The sequence below is a fragment of the Callorhinus ursinus genome, unplaced genomic scaffold, assembly GCF_003265705.2.
Source record: "Callorhinus ursinus isolate GAN/ISIS: 27379988/994484 unplaced genomic scaffold, GSC_fseal_2.0 scaffold18, whole genome shotgun sequence".
In the NCBI taxonomy this organism is placed as follows: Eukaryota; Metazoa; Chordata; class Mammalia; order Carnivora; family Otariidae; genus Callorhinus; species Callorhinus ursinus.
In genome coordinates, this window is record NW_027397080.1 from 10,898,149 (window position 1) to 10,916,896 (window position 18,748).

General features: G+C 51.1%; 1 protein-coding gene across 5 annotated transcripts in view; it reads right to left on the minus strand.

Annotated features, from left to right (window-relative positions):
• Window positions 1–1,737: 1,737 nt before the first annotated feature.
• CUNH1orf94 (chromosome unknown C1orf94 homolog) overlaps window positions 1,738–18,748 on the minus strand; it is a 40,759-nt gene continuing 23,748 nt past the window's right edge. For 3 of the 5 annotated variants that reach the window (XM_073902953.1, XM_073902952.1, XM_025856570.2), the window contains 5 exons: window positions 17,294–17,557; window positions 16,064–16,239; window positions 11,673–11,750; window positions 7,895–8,091; window positions 1,738–2,169 (listed from right to left, as the gene is read on the minus strand). In XM_073902953.1, coding sequence (XP_073759054.1) covers window positions 2,094–2,169; window positions 7,895–8,091; window positions 11,673–11,750; window positions 16,064–16,239; window positions 17,294–17,557 — 791 coding nt within the window. In that variant the 3' untranslated portion in view covers window positions 1,738–2,093. Of the gene's footprint in view, window positions 2,170–7,894; window positions 8,092–11,672; window positions 11,751–16,063; window positions 16,240–16,390; window positions 16,483–17,293; window positions 17,558–18,748 lie in introns of those variants that run through there. The other 2 variants (XM_025856571.2, XM_073902954.1) reach the window with 2 other exon arrangements.

Here is an 18,748-nt window from a genome sequence, read left to right on the forward strand (position 1 = left end):
GCATGATCTCCCCCTGCTCCACTGAGGCATTTACCATTCCCTTATCCCCTTTCTGACTTTGTACATAGTGGATGGGATTGCTGGCTTCTCCCAGTTTCACTGAGAATGGGGTTTGTATAAGTTTTCTTGCTCTCTTTCCTATTTGGGGAGCAATTTCAAGAGAAGAGGGACAGAAACATCTTCACTCCACCATTGTAAAACCACAAGTCTGCATTAAGTAGACATTAAATCTATATTAAGTCTACCTTATCTTTTAATCCCCGCAACTATCAACATTGCCATTAATAAAGTTGAGGTTTAGAGAGATTAGGTTCTCTGCCCAAGGTCAACATTTGGAAAGTGGCTTAGAACCAGGTCTGGCCAAGGGCAAATCAGTGCTTTTTCTCTTACTCTCTCCTGCCTCCAAACAGCCTGAGATCAAGAGAGGGTAGTAAACTATGGTCCAGCCTGGGGTTAATACCTGGAGATACCACGTGAGGAAGCCCTTCAGGAACGAAAAGGGCTCCTGAATTTGTCAGAACGCCTAGGTGACTAATGTCTCTCAGAGTCCATGGGGAATCTAGACTGTTGGCCAAGGCAATCAATAAAAAAAATAAGATATGCTAGAAATAGGGTCCAGCTTTGGGGGCAGGGGCTGAAGAACTTGGGGAGAATCCCAGACTCAGACCATGGAGAAAGGGAGAGGGCCTAAGTCCTAAGAGAACTTAGAAGAGAAATTGATTTCCAGGTTCCCAGAAGGAAAGGCCAGTGAGGCCAATGGAATCACACTGTGAGGGCAGGAGAAATGCTCTTGTGGGCACAGGGCTAAAGCCCGTCCTGAGACATCGGTAATTTCCAGACCCCAGCCTGTCATTGCTATCAGGTTTGGATTCAGCCAGGGTGAGGTTGAGCTTTCAGATAACTAATAGGATTGGTAATAGAGCAACTTAGAACTGATAGTGTTGGTCTGTCTTTTATTTGTGTAGCTCATTTTTTTTTGACCCAAGAGCAGGTCCTTATATTAACTTGCTGTTTAATTTCACCTTGTTAGCGTCTGTCAAAGGATGGCACACAGGTTTCATTTCACAGACCATCCCTGATCAGTGACGGTTGCCTGGACCACCATGGGGAGAACGATTCTATGGCTTTGTACAGGCTCAGGGGAGCCGCTGCTTATTGATGCCTGCCATGGGTGTAAGAGAGTTTAGTACATGTGCTATTACCGATTAAGGCCATCTCCTCTCCCCAGATTTGTGTCCTCCACACATGTGGTCAGGATGCTCTCAACACCCTTATTCAAGTCCCTGATAAAAGTTGATTGAGATAGATCCAAGGGCAGTGCCATCATGTACAGTTTTGAGATTGACCTGGAGCTTAGCATTGATATACAATCTCTGGATATAGTCCACCACATTTAGGATTGTTTTTGGAATTGATTTCCAGGTCACATTTTCCCATCTTGTGTCCAAGAGAGGTTTCTTCCCCCTATAAAACAGCTCCCTGAGGAGGGTGCTTTACTTTTACGTCCACTCCCGAGATGCAGGAACTAGGAGGTTGAGAAGTGAGTGGGTCACAGAAGAGAAGAGGTAAGTCCCTTATGTTTATGACCCCTGGGGTCCCATATTTAGACAGCAGCGCTTTGAGGACTCCAGCCTGTGGTCTCTTGTCATGTCCTGGGTTAATGCTGTGTCTGGTGCATGGGGGAAATAAGCAGTGAAGATGACACAGAGCATGATCAAAATAAGCAGGCACACTCCATTTCAAGCAGCTCACACTTTTATCATAAAATACAAACTTTCTATAATTAAGTGTCTTACTTCTATTTTACCAACAACAACAAAAACAAAAAATCACTCATGTCAGCTAAATACAGGTGCATATGTGGTTGAGCAGGTGAGTATGAATATGAGGGAGGTGCATGTGCAGTGAACAGTGTGTGGTGTGTGTGAGAGAGTTGGTCAATAGATGAGTCTGGTCTTGCTGTTTTCTGCCTGTGACCTGGTCGGAACCTTGGCTTTCCAAACCTCAGGCCACGCTATTACAGAATCCAGAGTTCCAGAGCCCTTAGCCCTAACCCAAGGGCTAAGGCAGGAGGAGGGAAGAGAAAAGGTCATCTAAAACTTTATGCCATTCCCACTGGAGGAAAAATACGGGCTGTTCATGACGGGCCTGCCAGCCGTTGAGCCAAACCTGGAAGAGAAAGAAGATGGATGTTGTGATGGCACTCCTGATGTTAGCAAAGATATCGGGAAAAGGACCGTGTTAATGTTGTGGCTGTCAAGGACTAGAAAGATCATGACAGGCTTGGAGGCTACATGCTTTAACACAATAAAAAAGCTTTGGCTCTGGAAAAATAAAATATTAAAATGATACAATTGGAGGACAATAAAGAGCTTCTTCTGCCACTTCCTTAGGACAAGGAGCCCTTGGCAGCCTGTAGGGAGGCTGCCTCTATGGGCCCAGTGCTCTCTCCTTTTCCAGGACCACACTGCAGGGAGTCTCTCTGAATCTGAGCACCTTACCTGTGGGCCTAAAGCCATTCTACCTGCCTGAGAGGACCAGGTGTGTCCTTCAGGAATTCCACAACATTACGGAACTCAGGGCCATGTCCCAGTGTGAGATCCCAGAGTCTAGACAATCCCAGGGCTCCCTCTCCCCTTATCAGCACCAAGCTAAGTCAGGCTCCCCGTTTCAACACCAGTTCGAGGAATAAGCGTTGAGACATCACTGCGTGCCTGGAACTTTGCTTAGATCCTCAAGGAAGGAGGGGCTGGAGAGCATTTGAACCTCACCTTCCAAGCGTAGAAATATGCACACTTCTGCTTTTCCCCCCGGCACCACTGCCATGCATCCTCCAAAAGAGAGTTCAAAAGCCATCTCCTCTGTGACCTCTTCCTTGACCTCTCCAGATGGAAACATTTACTCACACTTCTGCGATCCTATAGCAATTTCTTCACCCATCTGCTAGGATGCTTTGAATGAATGGGAACGGAGCTCAGTACAAATTGCAGCAGAGCAAATGGCTAGATTTAGTCTAATCCAGGGATTCTCGGTCCCTTTTCAGGCTGGGCAGATGCATATTACAGAAGATGTTCACGTTCACGTTCACCACACCCTCCCGTGAATTAATGAAACACAAAAAGCGGGCCCGGGTGGGGAGAGAAGAAGTGATGGGAACAACCACCGCAGTAATGCCTCAGCTGGTATTGTATCTCTCGCTCGCTCTGTGTCATGGGCAAGCTAGGCTTTGGGTTGGTTTGATTCCCTTCTCATTAAATAAATTCCAGGAGAGCAGGGACATTATCTGGACTGTTTGCCATTTTATGCCCAGAGGCCAGCCCAGGACCTGGCACAAGGGAGGTGCCTCGTAAACAAGAATGCTGGCTGTAATCCCACCTCTTCTTCCCTCTTCTGAAACTCGTACTGGAAAAGAACTGATTAAAAGTCATGTTGTTACAGGGATACCCTGGATTCTGCTCTGATTTACAAAATAAAAACCGGAACCCATACTTCAGCATTTAATAATTCTTAGTAACAAATGACTCAGGACACACCTCATATCTGATTGCCATGCCCCACACATCTAGGCCATTCAGGTTGGGAACTTCTGATGGGTTCACCTGCCAAGGGCATGGTCTGGAGAGGATGTCCACTAGAAGACCAGGAGGAGAGGCAACTCCGTGGACTAGAGTTATCAAGGAGTGCTTCCTGGAGGAAGAGGAAAAGCTCAAACTCGCTCGAGCATGGCGAACTGTCCCGGTGTGCCTGCAACAGCTTCTACACTGGCATTTCCAATGTGATTATTATTGGTGCTCCTTCCAAGTCTCAAGCTTGTTATTGTTTGGAAGATAAATTGCATGATTATCCTGCCCCATGAATGTATGCAATTGATTGGCAGAGGGAGGGGAGGGCTTGGCTCCTCCTTCCCTGAGAGCCATGGGCTCCTACCTCTCCCTCTTCGTATGGCTGAGTCTCTTGGTTTGCTTCTTTGCTCCTGACCCTGCTTGTCTCCTGGGCTATACTCTCCCCCAGTGCCCGTGCATGTTTCCTGCCCGGTGCAGCCTCTTCTAGACCTGCTTGGCGCCCATCACTGGGAACCCCGGACACCACTGCTTCCTCCATATACACTGTGCCCCAGCCAGCAGGGCCTGCGTCGTTCTGTGATCTCTCCTTCTCCCCCAGGAAACACTTCCTCCCCCGGCCTCCTGTACTCCACACTCACCTATTTCTTCTCTCACCTCACTAAGACTCCCTCTTAGATCCTCTGCTGGGTCCTCCACATCTCCCCAAGCTCCCTATATGTAGGAGGCCCAGGGCTCAGACCTTGGGCCTCATCGCTTCTCCATGCACACATACTCCTTGGGCAATCTCATCCCATCCCGTGCCTTTAAATACCATCTATATGCTAATGACTCCCGAATTTATATTGCCAGCCCCGGCCTCTCCTCTGAGCCCCAGACTCACGTACCCACCTGCCTGTCAACAGCCCCGCTCATATGTTTAACAGGCATCTCAAACTTTGCATATCCAAAACCAAACTCCATCAACAGACCCTTCACTAGTCATCTTGACCTTAGTATTTTGTTTTTTAAATTTTTTAATTTTAAAGATTTTATTTATTTATTTGAGAGAGCGAGCAAGAGAGCGAGTGGGAGAGAGCACGATCGGGGGGGGGGTAGGGTCAGAGGGAGAAGCAGACTCCCCGCTGAGCAGGAAGCCGGGTGGATGCGGGGCTCAATCCCTGGACTCCAGGATCATGACCTGAGCTGAAGGCAGCTGCTTAACCAACGGAGCCACCCAGGCGCCCTTGACCTTAGTATTTCGGCATTGCCACTTGTTCAAATAAAAAATCAGAGAATGATGCTTGACTTCTCTCCCTTTCCACATCCTGCTATCATCAGGTCCTGTCAATTCGATCAAGAAAACAAATACTCCAGATTTTTTCACTTACCCCTTCCCACAGTCTCTGCCCTAGTCTACACCACCAGCATCTCTTTTTATTTATTTATTTATTTGTTTGTTTGTTTTAGAGAGAAAGAGAGCAGGGGGGAGGAGCAGAAGGGGAGGGGCAAAGGGGGAGGAAGAGGGACAAGCAGGCTCTGCACCAAACAGGGAGCCCAACGCAGGGCTCAATGAGGGGCTCAATCCCAAGACCCCGAGATCAGGACCTGAGACCTGAGCTGAAATCAGGAGCCAGATGCTCAGCTGACTGCGCCCCTCAGGCGCCCCCCACCAGCACCTCTTGCTCCAACAGCTGTCAGGGCTCCTATCCTGCATCCCTGCATCGGCCCTGTGGTCCAGGCTCCATACATTGACCAAAGCCACCTTCTTTAGACAGAGAATTAGAACATGTCCTCAGCAATGTAAGAGCTTTAAGAGCTCCCCACTGCTCTTAAAACTCCTCACCATGCCCCCCAGGCCCTATCTAGTTCGGCCCTGCTTCGTCTCTGATTTCAATTCCACTCATTCCCTCTCCTACTCACTGTGCTTCAAGCCACATTCGCCCCTCGGGGGCCGCTGCCCAGAGTGCTCCTTGCCCGTATCTATTCTCTCATTTCACTCAGATCTCAGCTCAAGAGACATCCCTTCATTCTCTCGCTCCTTACCCGCCCCCCCGCCCCCCCGCACTTGACATGTGTGCTGCTTGTTTATTTCTTCCCCTGGAATGAGAGAAGGAAATCCTTTTCCTTGGTCCTTCCCCCCAGGAAACGCTGCCTAGAACAAATCATCCTTTAGGGGGACATGGGCCTGCACCCCGCCCCCTTGCCTCACTTTTCTGACCTCACTCTCAGGCCACCAGGCCACCCTGCTGACCACTCCTCCCCCACATCACTGTCCTCCTGTGCCCACAGTGTCTCCGGCAGGGCCCAGGCTCTCTCCCACTTCCCAGACAGCTCCTTCCTCAGCCTCTTGCTCACGCTTTTCTCCTCCCTGCCCCTCTGCAGACAGCCAGAGACCAGGCGTGGACCCTCGGCTCTTCGGCTCCCAATCGGTGCTTCGCACCTGCTGACCGCTGAGACCTTGCAGCCACACCCCCTCCCCAGCACAGCCAGTTCTGGCTCCTGCAGTCTGGCCTCCGCTGGGCCCAGCGTCATGGTACAGAATGGGAAGTTGTTGGGTGCAGGTGGTCTGTCTTGATTCCGCTGCTGTCTCGTATAGTCTCACCCCCAAGGGAGGTGAGAACCTCCGCTCCAGACCCTCCAGTCACCTCCAGGCTGCACACTGTCTTGCGTCCTATTTCCTCCCCTCCAGCCCATCCATGCACTCCAGTGTGCACAGATCTGCCATGGGTCCCAGGCCTACGAGTCAGAGCCTTTAATATCCAAGCCCAACCTCCCTTTCTAATCCTATTTTCCACCTTTTTCAGGGATAAACCGGATACTTCAAGCCGACACCTTTGTTCCCCAGGCCTTAAGCCTGCCACACACTTCCCATCTAGGGCTGGACCCTCCTCCGACTGTGCTCCCTGGAACCTCCCCACTCTGCAGGCCACCCAGCAGGGGTGTTCCCTCTGTCCTTGGGCCACTGGGATGGTCCTCACTTTCTCCCAGCACGAGGTTGCGCCCGTATCTCATGCACTCTCAGCCTCTGAAGGGAGGAGCCGTGTCCTTGTCAACTGTGGGTCCCCCACGGGCTACATATTAACCACATGAATTAACACAGCTTTCCGGGGTGGGTTGGATGAAATGCACCCTGATATGCTGTACAAGAAAAGGGAAGAAACGAGGGGGAAGGAGGAAAGGAGGAAGGAAGGGGAGAAAGGAAGGAAAGGAAAAAAGAAAAAAAGGAAAGAAAAGGGGTTGTGGATTTCATGTTCAAATAACACTATCAACCACCCCCGTGAACGTTTTCTATGCACCTTAGGAAATTAAATGATCTGAGAATTCCAACAGTTAAGAAACCTGTTTATCTTTGTTTCTCACAGCTTTTCCTGAACAGATCCAACTCTGGAAACCTCTTTCTAACATGTAATTCTTTTACAAGGCATTCAGGGGAAACACTGACTGAAAGGATGAGAGTTTGGGGACACCCAGGTGACGTCACACTGAAGGCCGTTGGCAGAGGGCTGGACAGGAAGGGAATCCAGGTCAGGCTGGGGAATTTGCCCTCATCTTATCAGCTGAGTTTCTCCAGCTGGGGCACACGTCCCCCAGGGTGTGTGGGGACTCAGATCGTCAGGAGGGACGCGGCGCCGCCTGCCTCTTGGAGCAGGAATACGAGCTGAAGCTTGGGTGGGTGGGAATGAGCGGCCGTGTGTTGTTCTATCGAGACAACGAACATTAATTTATGGCGGACCAGCATGTAAAATTTGTGTGGAATTTTCAGCTAAAATATTGAGTTTGTGTTGGCTGCTTGCTGCGAAGTTCCTGTCCTCTGTTGTTTGGGGCCCTTTGGTGGAAAAGCGTCAGCAGCCATGATAAGCCGCGGAAGCCCCTTCAGCGGGGCCTGTTACAAAGTCAATGGGATGTTGGCGAGATTAGCCTGGGAAGGAGCTCAGGCTGCAGTAACTGGGGGGAGAGCGCTCTAAGAAGATTACCTGGCCGTGTCCTGTTGTAAACCATGCACACGGGTAAAGGCAGATGTGTCATGCTCCGCCACCTGCCACCAGCTAAAGACAGTGTATCCGTCGTCCACTGCCAACGGGGCAGCTACGTTTCTGCAGCCAGACTGTGGGGCCCCAACCCCATCATGGGCCTACAACAGCGGCCCAGCAAATCCTGGACCAGCCTCCCGTCCATACCAGGTCCATCCAGGACCCACAGAGCCCCCCGACAGGCACAGGGCCCCTCCCTCCCTTCAGCCACGGAGCATATGTACCAAGAACACGTCAGGGAGGCTCTCCCAGCATGCCCCCTCCCCTCCTCGGCAGCTTTCTGGATACAGGGTGGACTTCCTGTGTGGGTTGAGGACTCACCCGTACGCCTGGGGGACCAGGTGCCGTGGCCCATCTCCTGCCATGGGGGAAGGGTCTCGGGGATTGGTGGACAGCTTTGGAGGTGTCCTCTGAGGGTATGGATAGTTGGGCTGGACGAAGGGGATGTAGCTCAGCAGGGGCGTGTAGGAAGAGCGGAAAATCTGCTGTCCCATCTGCTGTGGATTGTACGGCGTCACCTGCAGGTCAGAGATGAGAGAGGGACTGGGTCCAACAGAGCCCACTGCTTGCAAACCTTACAGTTCCTGGCTCTAAGCCCAACCCCAATCCCAGCACCCCCCCTCAGGCCCTGTGCCCTTCAGTCGCTGTGAGTGTATAGACGGCACCGTGTTGGGATGGCAAAAGCCCAGGACTCAGCTTCTGTATCTGACTGGCAAGATACTTAATTTATCTGAGCCTCGGTTTCCTCGTCTGTAGAATGGGCAAATACTCCCTTCACTGTATGGAGACTGAGTCAGTTGATAAAAGCAAAGAGCCTGGTGCATAACAAATAGCAAATAAATTTTATTTCCATTCCTGGCCCTGCCTCCCTACTTCTTCCTCCGTCAATAACCATCCCGAAGTCCTTGTTCATTTTTAAGCCTTTTACTACCTCAAAAAGAAAAAAAAAAAAAAAAAAAGCTGTTGAGATTTATACGTCCCTGGCTTCTACCTCAGGATCTCAACAGACTCCAAGTCCAAGACAGCCCAGCTCAGTGGAAATGCCGTGCCCGGTGATGGGGCTGTCCTGTGCCTGCACCGCCCGCTGGGGCAGCCGCCAGCCCCCTGTGGCTATTGGCCGACCACTCGAACAGTGACTGCTGTGAATGAGGAAGTGAATTGTACCTTTTACTTAATTTTAATTGATTTAAATGTAAGAAGCCACACGTGGCTGCTAGTGGTTACAGTATTGTACAGTGAGTCTAGGAGAAAGGGCAGGAAAGGGCAAAGAGATTCAGCTCAGGGAAAATCAGGAACTCAGTGGGGTTTTGGACACTACCCAGGTCCGACTCCCACCAAGAACCTGGGGTCCCACTATCTGGCCCTTGACGGACCAAGGATCCCGTCTGTCTTATCTACTGATATCTTCTCAGCCCCAAGACAGTGCCTGGCACACAGTAGCTGCTCAATAAACATGCTAAATGAATGAATGCAAGAAAGAAAGAGAGAGGAAGAGGAGAGAGGAAAAAAGAGGCCACTAAGTGTCTTCTTGAATACCCAAACTGATGGGGAGCTCATTACATTTCAGGCACTGTATTCTACCACTGACAGCTCCAAATGTCAGAAAACCCTCTTTTGTATGGAGCCGACATCCATCCTCCTGGATGCTGATGGGAGTTTCCGTCAAAACTGGGGAAACTTCTGGGCTTCCTCTTTAAAAGCAAGAGTCTGGGGTCCGACGTGTGCAGGGAATCAGCACACTGACAGCCCTCTCTCACCCTGCATGTCCTTATCTAATTAAAAAAAAAAATCACAAAAGCTAGGGCTTATTGAGAGCTTAGGGCAGGCCAGGCCCTTCCTATGGATTCTCTCATTTAAACTCCAAACAGCTTGTGAGGCAGACCACCACTCTTCCCATTCTAGAGATGAGGAAATGAGGTTCAGAGAAGTTAACCTTGCACAGTAAGTGCTCCAAGTGTCTGAATTGCAGTCGGAACCCCCAAGGTGTAAGCCTGGTGCCTGTGCCCCTTTATGGCACCTCTACACCTGTTCCCTCTAGAAGCCCGAGCCCCTTCCTCCGGGCCCTCCCCATGTCTCCCCCAGGGGAAAGGTAGGACCTGGTGATGCTGGGCATGGGCCCCCAAACCCCACGATGACGAGTTAAAGGTCCAAAAGAGCCAAGAGCTCACAGAAGAGAACCCAGGAAGGCACCTCCCTCCAGGACAGACGCAGAAAGAGCAGAAAATCCCCCTGGTTTTCTTGGAGGTAGGGGGCCGGCAGAGGCCCCAGACCTGGGAGGGGACTGACAAGAAAGAGGAGATGCAGGTCCTGGAGCTCATGCAAGCCTTCTTTAGGGAATGTGTCCCTAACTACGTGTAAACGGTAAACACCATAAAACAGCTGTGTATGCTGCTCGGGAACCACCTCCAGGATATACTTTACTGACAAAAGTAATGATAGATCAGTGTGCCCAGAAAGCCACATTTGTATAAAATGTTTGTATAAATAGGTGCCACTGGAAAGAGACTGAAGGAACCAGCAACAGCGACTGCCTCTGAGGTTTTTTTATTTTGTACCATGTTCTTCTATTACTTTTTCAGATACACGCACATACATGAGGTGGTCTCAACATGCTCCCTCTGGGGCTAGATGGATGTATTGCTGTTTGTGGGGTGGGGGTGACTGGTGGAGATCCTGTGAGCCAGACTCTCTCTCATCTCTATTCTTCTTGAGGATGCAGAGCCCCTACTGCTAGAAAAGCAGCTCTGGCCCATGTAAAAAAGTAGCCTATACCTATGGGCTCTTCTCTACCCTCTGGAACATTCCAGCATACTTCAGGTCGGAAGTACAGTTTGCTCCCTGGGGGCAGGGGGCAGAAAAGAGGCCAAGGAGTGTGAGTCTGAGTGTGGGGTCTGTCCACCTGTGTGTGAGCGGGGCAAGACCAGCCTGGGGACGCAGTGCAGTGTCAGTATCTCCCCTCACACCCCCATGTCTTCCCCAAGACTTTCAATATCTCTGGATACACATGTGTGTGCAGCTTAGCAGCATGCATGTACCTACATCTTCCTTTGTGTCTCTGTGAGTGCGTATCTGTCTCTGCTGCTTTATTTTGTGTACAAGAGGCAGTAAGCCATGGTCATTGGCAGCACGGACTCTGAAGCTAGGCTGCCCAAGGTCTGACCCCAATTCTGCCATCGTGTAATCTGCAAGCAGATATCCACTCCTGGCCTGCCCATGGAAGTGGGGGTGCCAGATTTAGCACACGAACGAACAAAAAGACCTACAGTTCGGTTTGAACTTCAGGTAAACAGCAAATCATTTTTTAATATAACTAGGGCCCATGCAATATTTGGGGCTTCCTTATACCAAGACTTTACTCACCAACTACCCGGAGTCTAACTGGATGTCTTAGATTTTAACTGACAAACTGACACGGAAGGAGATGACTCCCCAGCCCCACCGATGCCAGGCAAAACCATGTGATTTTCCTTGGCCAGTGGAAGGTGGGTGCACATGGCCATGTGCTAGCTCCAAGCTGAGGTTCTCAGAAGCAGTGGGTGTTTCTGCTCACCCTTCCCGCACTCCCGTCATCCACCGCGGCAGGAGCCAAAGCTACTGCATCGTCAGCATGGTCCCCAAAGGGGAGACTCATGAAACAGGCTTGAACCCAATCGCAGCCCAGCTCCACCAACCCATAGACCTGTGAAGGAAAACTCAGCATTTATTGTTGAAAATCTCTGAGATATTGAGGCTGTCTGTTGCCACAGCAAAAGCTAACTGGTGTGCTAACTTTAGGACCTTGCACACGTTATTGAATCTCTCTGTGCCTCAGTTTCTTCATCCCTAACCTATTCCACAGGGTGGCCATGAAGTTCATTCAGGTAAAGCCCTTAGAGAGGGGCTGCAACGCAGCAAGGGCCATGGAGGTGCCAGCATTTAGCACCTGGGGACACGGGTTTCTTTCCACGTGCATGTTGGCCTTCATGTCTGTTCTCTAGGGCCAAGGGCGGGCCAGAAAGTCTGGCCAGTGTCCTGCTGGACCAGGATGAGGAAGCCAATGTCCTTCTGACCTGAAGGCCTTCGTGGAGCTGGGACCGAGGGGAGGAGGTTGTCCGCTCACCTGTCGGGAGTAACAGCCCAGCTTGGGGTGCAGGGCCTGCTGATAGGGCATCCTGGCTGCGCACTGTGGGTACTGGCCCTGCGGGGAGAAGGGGCAGGCTCAGCATGGTGGGGCAAAGGGCTCCCCGCCAGAGAGCAGCAGCTGCTCCGCCCAGCTTCCCGCTCACAATGCCTGGATTGCCAGCCTGCTGGAGTCCGGCCCACCACGCTGCTGGCCAGACCCACCCGTTGCCTGGGCAGCCATCAGGCTGAGCAAGCGCAACTCACACTGCACAGGAAGCCCCTGCTGAGCAGGATTCATAGCCTTTCCGGGGAGTATTTCAGGTCCGAGGGACCTGATTGCCTCTTGAATCCCAGATCTACCCCTTCAGTGGCTGTGTGACCTTGGGAAAGTCGCTTCACTTCTCTGAGCCTCTTTTCCCTTGTCTATAACATGTGTTCAAACTGGGAAGGCCTGTGACGGCAGCCAAATTATCTTTGTTGCTATCTTTACCCTTTTCTTAAGTGCCTTTCCCCAAACTCCATTCCTGCCCCAAGACCTGAGGTATCGATGTGCATCTCTGTGTGTGTGTGTGTGTCTGTGTGTGTGTGTGTGTTGGTTTGTATCCATGTTTATTTAAGCACATCAACACGTGTGCTTCCATTTGTGTCCTCAGCTGTGTGTTTCGGAGAATTCGTTTGGGTCTCTGCTGCTGTGTGTCTATGTGCCCACACATACACCTGTGTCTGCACCTTATGATGAGGATTGGCAGGAAGATAAATGAGTTAGTGCATCTAAAGGGCTTAGAACAGAGCCCAGAACGTAGTAAGGATTCTGCGAATGTTAGCTATGTGCAGCATCTCTCACTGCTCCCCCACCTTGAAGAGGTGGTCAGGCAGTTCAGCCAAATGGGAAGTAGAACCTTTATTCAGAACTCCGTCTGGGGCAGCCTTGGGCGCCCGGGTACACGCGCGCCCGCACACACACACACACACACACACACACACACACACCCAGCTTCTGGGGGTGGGGTCAGATCATAGCCCCTCCGGGCTCAGACTGCCTCTACCTGCCAATTCAGAGTTATCTCCTAAGACACAGCTCAAAGCACCCCTCAGGCCAGTATGTCTTTCCAGAAGATTCCAAACCCCAAGATGGTGCCCCCATTCTGGACTCAGTTTGTGCCAATGATCAAAGTGTTGATGGCTGACACTGTGCCCTTGATGACTTCCTCAGCGCCCATGGGCTCCTCATCAAAGGCTGCAGAATCCGTGATATGGGGCCCCACCTACCAGGTCCCCAAGTGTACGCATCCTCTGGAACCTCCCCTGGCTCTGTGTTCCCGGGCGAATGACAGAGAATGCGGTCGGGCTGCTCCCACTTCCACCAGCCCCTTCACCTGCAACAGGAGCACCTGCTCCCCTTTTCTCCAAGCCCTGTAGCCCCGGGGCAACCCCACTCACGGCCATGACCACGGCCTGGTCTCTGCACCCCCTGCCATGGCCTGAACCTCAACAGAGCAGTCAGACAGATGGGGCCTCCCTGGCCTAGTGCACGGCGAGCTCGGAGGCCAGGTTCTGTATGCCCCTCTCCCTCCCCATCAACCTAGGCTCTGCGGCACACGGCCAGCTACCCCAGGCCACCGTCCTCCCCACGCCTGGGCTGGGCTGCCCCTGGCGCCTGTGGAAGGCAAATAGCCACCTGTCCCTGCTCCGTCCTGGATGGATTTTCAGGAGACAGTACCACATGCATCAGTATGAGTAACACACTCGCCGACTTTGAGGACATTCCTAGTTGTTCAAATTGCAATTCTGCAATTCTGTAAAATCACAAGCAATCACAATCACAACATTCATTCTTCTTTGCTTGAGGTCACGGCCCCTTTCTACCTTCCCTCCTTAACTGGGAACAGAGTTCCTTTATGCCAAGCAGCCCAGGAGCCTCCAGATCTCCTGGGTGCTGCGGACTTAGTTTTCCATGGCTCTGCATCGCTCCACAGTGGAGCTCTGAGTAAACTGGATTTGGGACCTCATCTTTATTCCTAATGCCGTGCAAGAAAAGAGACTAGGATAGACCGTTCCCTGTTTCTCCTCTCTGTCTCCTCAAGGTCTGTACAGCTCCCTGACCCTCTTTCCTAGGAAGATCAGGGCTGAATAATAATAAAAACCAACATCTGTATCGTACTTTAGACTTTTCAAAGCCCTTTCTCACCCATGGACTCAATTAAACTTACAACCGAGTCAAGTACAGGCCGTGCCGCTGCTGCTAATTTTTATGAGCCCATTTCACGAGTGAGGGAAGGAGGGCTCAGAGCCTTTAGCTAACTTTAGCTTGCCCAGAACCACACAGCTTTAAGCAGCAGATTTCTTTAAATGCAAGTCTGCCAGTTCCAAAACCTGCATTCTTTTCATCACGTCAGGCCCCTTGATGAGCCGTCTCAAAGCTAGATGGCATTATGAAATCATAGGAAGCTTCGAGAAGGTAAATTGCCCTGTTCTCCGTCGTTCCCTGGGAGGGTCAGTTTCTCCAGCCGAGGCCAGGAAGCTTAGAGGCAGCCGTGCGCTGCAAACACCAGCATCTCTGAAAACAAAGGACCTTCGTGCTCAGATAATATGGTCGAATCTCACTCCCTCCAAAAAGTCAAGCCAGAAGCAGTTGACATAGCAAGGAGCTATTATCTTTCCGCTCTTTATAACGCAAGCCAGCATGCATCCACTTTATACACTGAGTTCCAAGTGCACTTAGAGTGAATCGGTTTACACTGCATAAAATTATGCAGCTGCTTCTCTTTCAGAGGTGGGGTGCACAAAGTGCAGGTCTCCGATTCGTGCCGGACGTGTGCTGGACTCTGAGCGTCTCAGTCATCTTTGAAAGCCCTCGCCTGGCCGATACTCGGCCTGTGGTCAGGGTGGAGCAAAGGTTTTTAAATTACTTAAATGAATGAGTAAACACATAAATAAAAATGAACACGGTGGTGAGTAGGTGAATAAAGGACTGAATAGTGAAGGAGCAAACACAAAAACGCCAGGGTGAGGAGTACTAGAGAAGAGGTTGGTGAATGGATAAGGGTGCGAACAGGGCACTTCGCTCAAGACCTGGGTAAGGACGAGACAGATACAGGACTGATGCACGCTGGCCTCCCCCTCCATCACGCTTCGTGACAGCCCCAGCCCAAGGCTCTCCATCCTGCAGGGGGAGGGGATGGGCACTTGTCCTCTTTAGCAAACAAACAAAAAGCCTTGAAAACAAAACGTCAGAGAGAAAGACAGAGACTTTGCTAAACTCTGTGAGCTTCTGTTTAAGCTTCTGGGGCGAAGTGTGGCGGTCCAGCTCACAGAGGCTCTGTGTGGTGTAGAGAAGATCCACCTTCTGCGCAGGGGACACCTAAGCCCTAAGGCTTGCCGCTCTGTTGTAAAGGAGGAAATGCACAGAGACCGGACAAGATGATTTGCAGGTGTATTGTCTTCTCTGTGTGCCTTCTCCATGCTTTGCTGGGCCAGCCGGGGGCAGCAGGCCCCCAAGGACCTGGGTGTACGAGTTGGTGTGTCTTGCCCATATAGCTACGTGCCATTCTGGAGAGGAGCTGGGGCAGGGACCAGAAGACTAAGAAATCTCAGATGCTGAGCACCTTTCCTGGAGCAACTGAGCACTACCTAAAGGGACTGTTGAAGTTGTTGAACTAGACTAAGGTTTAAACCAGACTGGACATTGATTTGATTTTTTTTTTTCCTCCTTCTGCCCAGTGGGCGACAGCTCTTAAAGGAGATTGACTTAAATAGACAAACTAAAGAAACTACATTTTCCTGCATAAATAAGTTCCGTGAGTAAAATTTCCAGCCCTGCTCCTCAAGTTGCACCATCCCTTTGTGTCTGGTCACTAATTCCCTTTAGGTTAGGAGCCCAAGACCGCGAATGTGTGCCAGGCCACCTGAGCTGGTACAAGCTGAGACTACTCAGATGTTGTTTAAATAAGGTGGCCATATAGTTTGGCATCCACACCAGGACACTTGAGAGTGAAAAAGGGGTGCTTTTAATAATGCTGGGACAAGAGACCAAAACCGGAACTGTCCCAAGTACTCTAGGACACATGTCATCTAACTCTAAAGGAAGTCATAGCATGTGGGTGGGAAACAAGGACTATGCCCTCATCCTCTGCTGGGAGCCCGAGCACTTCACCAGCCAACACTAGCAAAGCAGATACATAACACAGAGTGAGCTGGATTTTGGACAATGGAAAATTTAAGAGTGTGTGTGTGTGTGTGTGTGTGTGTGTGTGCCAAGTAGTTGGTCTGATGTGGCCACAGTGAAGAAAATAGCAAGTCTAAGGCCTCATTATGAATTAGGCTCCCTGCAAACCACCACTTCTCCGTGGCTGGAACCTGGGGAGCCAGGCCCGGGACCCACTCACTCACCTGGTACTGTGCGAAGGTGGAGTGATTTGTGAACACGGGCGGAGGTGGATAGTTCAGGTTGAGCCAGAGCGGCTGGTTCGGGGTGGCTGAGGTCAAGGCTGTAGCAAAGCGTGGGGTGAAAACATTCCCTGTGTACTTGAGGTTGCTCTTGTCGGCCGCCGTCACAGGTGGGTTAACTGTGAGCCACAGGAGAGGTAGTGTTTCAGTGATTGAGGAGGAAGAGGCCAGCACACCCTCAGCACCATGACTACCCCGGGATTCATGTTCTCAGATGTCAGGTCCTTTAAGCTCCAAGACGGTTCTTCAAAGTGTGGGTGACTTTCCAACTACAGGAAAACATCGTTAGCACACACCTGGCCAATTTGGAAGAGGTGTGCATCCCAGCATGGTCTGGCTTAGAGTTCTTTCTCCATCATTCACTAGTAAAGGAGGTAGTTTAGCAAGAGAAAACAATAAACCAGGATGCTAGGGCTACAGTTCACCTATGTAGAAAACCAAATGCTTTTCAGTGCTTTACAAAAATCCAGTTTTATACCAACAATTGCTATGCCGTTGGCATTCATTCTTACCAAATTATTTAAAGTAGCCCCTGAGGACCTATACTTGGCGACACTGAGGACCCTACCCAGGTTGTTGTATCTACACTGGCATCATTTTTTAAAAAAATCTTCAACATTATATAATTGACACGGTATGACCCCAAATTAGTCTGAATGAATGAGATCTGGTTGGGTTGTTCTAGGATATGAATCCCAGGTTCTCTCCCTCTGGTAAATGTCCTGTGCTTCCTGAGTCCAAGATGGGACCTCAACTTCCCCTTAGGGGCATCTCTTTGGACAAAGGAGGTTTGGCTGAAACAGTTGTAGGGAGAGAAAGCAGGGACATGAATAATCTCAGGGTAGAAATAATCTGAAGCATGGATTTTTCTTTGGCTTGAGCAACTTGAGCGGATACGATGTATGCTGGCTCGGGGCTGTATTCAAACTGACCACTCATGACACCCCCGGTACCCTGAAATTCACCTGTATTTCTCTAGCAGTTGTACTCCTGATAAGGGACATGGGAGAGAATCATTTCTCCTATTTTATGAGTTTAAAAACTGACGCCCAGAGAAAGCCAGTGACTTGCACATGGACGAGGCAGCCATTTGGCGGCAGAGCCATCACAGGCCTATTGAGATTTTCTGGAACCCCTTCCTCTACAGACTCCCCCGGGGCAGGGTCAGCTTACGTTTCAGCTCCAGCGCATTCACCTCCACTTTGCTGCGAAGCTTTAGCTGCGCGCTTGGGTTTTTGGCGGCCCCAAGAAACTCATAGAGCAGGTTCTTCTTGGCTGGCCACGCAGGCTTCTTGGCTGGTAGGGCCATGGAGATGGAGCCCACTGGGTCACTGCACCCTTCCTCACCACACGTGTCCTTCCGGCTCTGGGGCCACTGACTGAGAAAGAGGCTCTCTCGACGACCCTTGGTCGGCTCCTTGGCACCAGACTTCCATTCTACAGCAGGAGGGAAACTGAGTCAATGGCTTTGGGAAGCCACGTGCTGGATGCAGGGAGCACTGTCTTGTGGACAAAGCAACAGGTCTTCCCTAGCACACGCCTGGGGCTCAAACCACTCTGGGGTCTTCCTCCCAGCCCAAGCCGGTCCTAGTCTTCTCCCTGACACCTTCATGGACCACTGCCCACTGCAGCCTTCCCCTCTCATGCATGCGTACATGGGTCCGTCCATCCATGCATCCATCCATCCATCCATCCATCCTCCCTTCCTTCCATCCAAACTTCTTTCCTTCCAATTACCTTTCTTTTCTTCTCTCCCTCTTTTTGTTTCTCCCTTCCCTCTATCCAACCACAATACCAAGCTTGGGATACAGAGCTGCTTTCAGCCCCGCCACCCTGGCTCCGTGGGGGAGGCTTGTGTTCCTATAGAACACGTGGCCTAGCTGAGGTCCGGCCCCTCACCGTGGACTCTACTCCTGCTTTGTTGCTCATGGGTGATCCAGCCCATTTGTCAGCGCCAGGCCCTGACCTGAGTACTGAGGACACTGATGAGTCAGAGCCAGACTCAGCCCTGCAGGAGCTCACAACAAGGAGGGAGAGAGAGACAGACCCAGAAATAGCTCCAGGACAAGGCAGATGGGGACCGTGAGGTGACAGAGGGACACAGTGGGAGAAGAGGGTGGCTGAGACGGCTTCTATCGGAGACTGTCAGAGGCTTTCCAGAAGGAAGTGGGCCTTCCGGGAGGCCTTCCATCCAGGAGTACGGGGAGATGGCGCAGCGGGTGTGGGCATCAGAGAGACACGGTGAGTGCATGTCCCCTCAGTGCGTGCAGTGGGAGCCAGGCCTGGGTCTCTCTGCAAACAGACGGAGTGGTCCCCTGGTGTGAGGGCGCTGCCTGGACCATCCCAATACCCTCCACAGCAGTGATTTTTCACCTAGATTTCCCTTTAAGCAAAGGGACTCGTTCTTCAAACAAAATTAACTATGGGCGAAATTGTATATATGTGGGTTTGTTTGTTTTTAAGACACTGTCTGGTTGAAGCCACACTCTTCACTCCTTTCCCAGCCTGGAGACTTTGCAGGTCTCCACGGAGCTTGGCTGGGAAATCGCGCTGGACGCACAGCAAGCACCTCGGATCATTCCTGTAGCGGCTGGACCAGAGGACCTGTGCCTAGTGTCACCTGTTGGG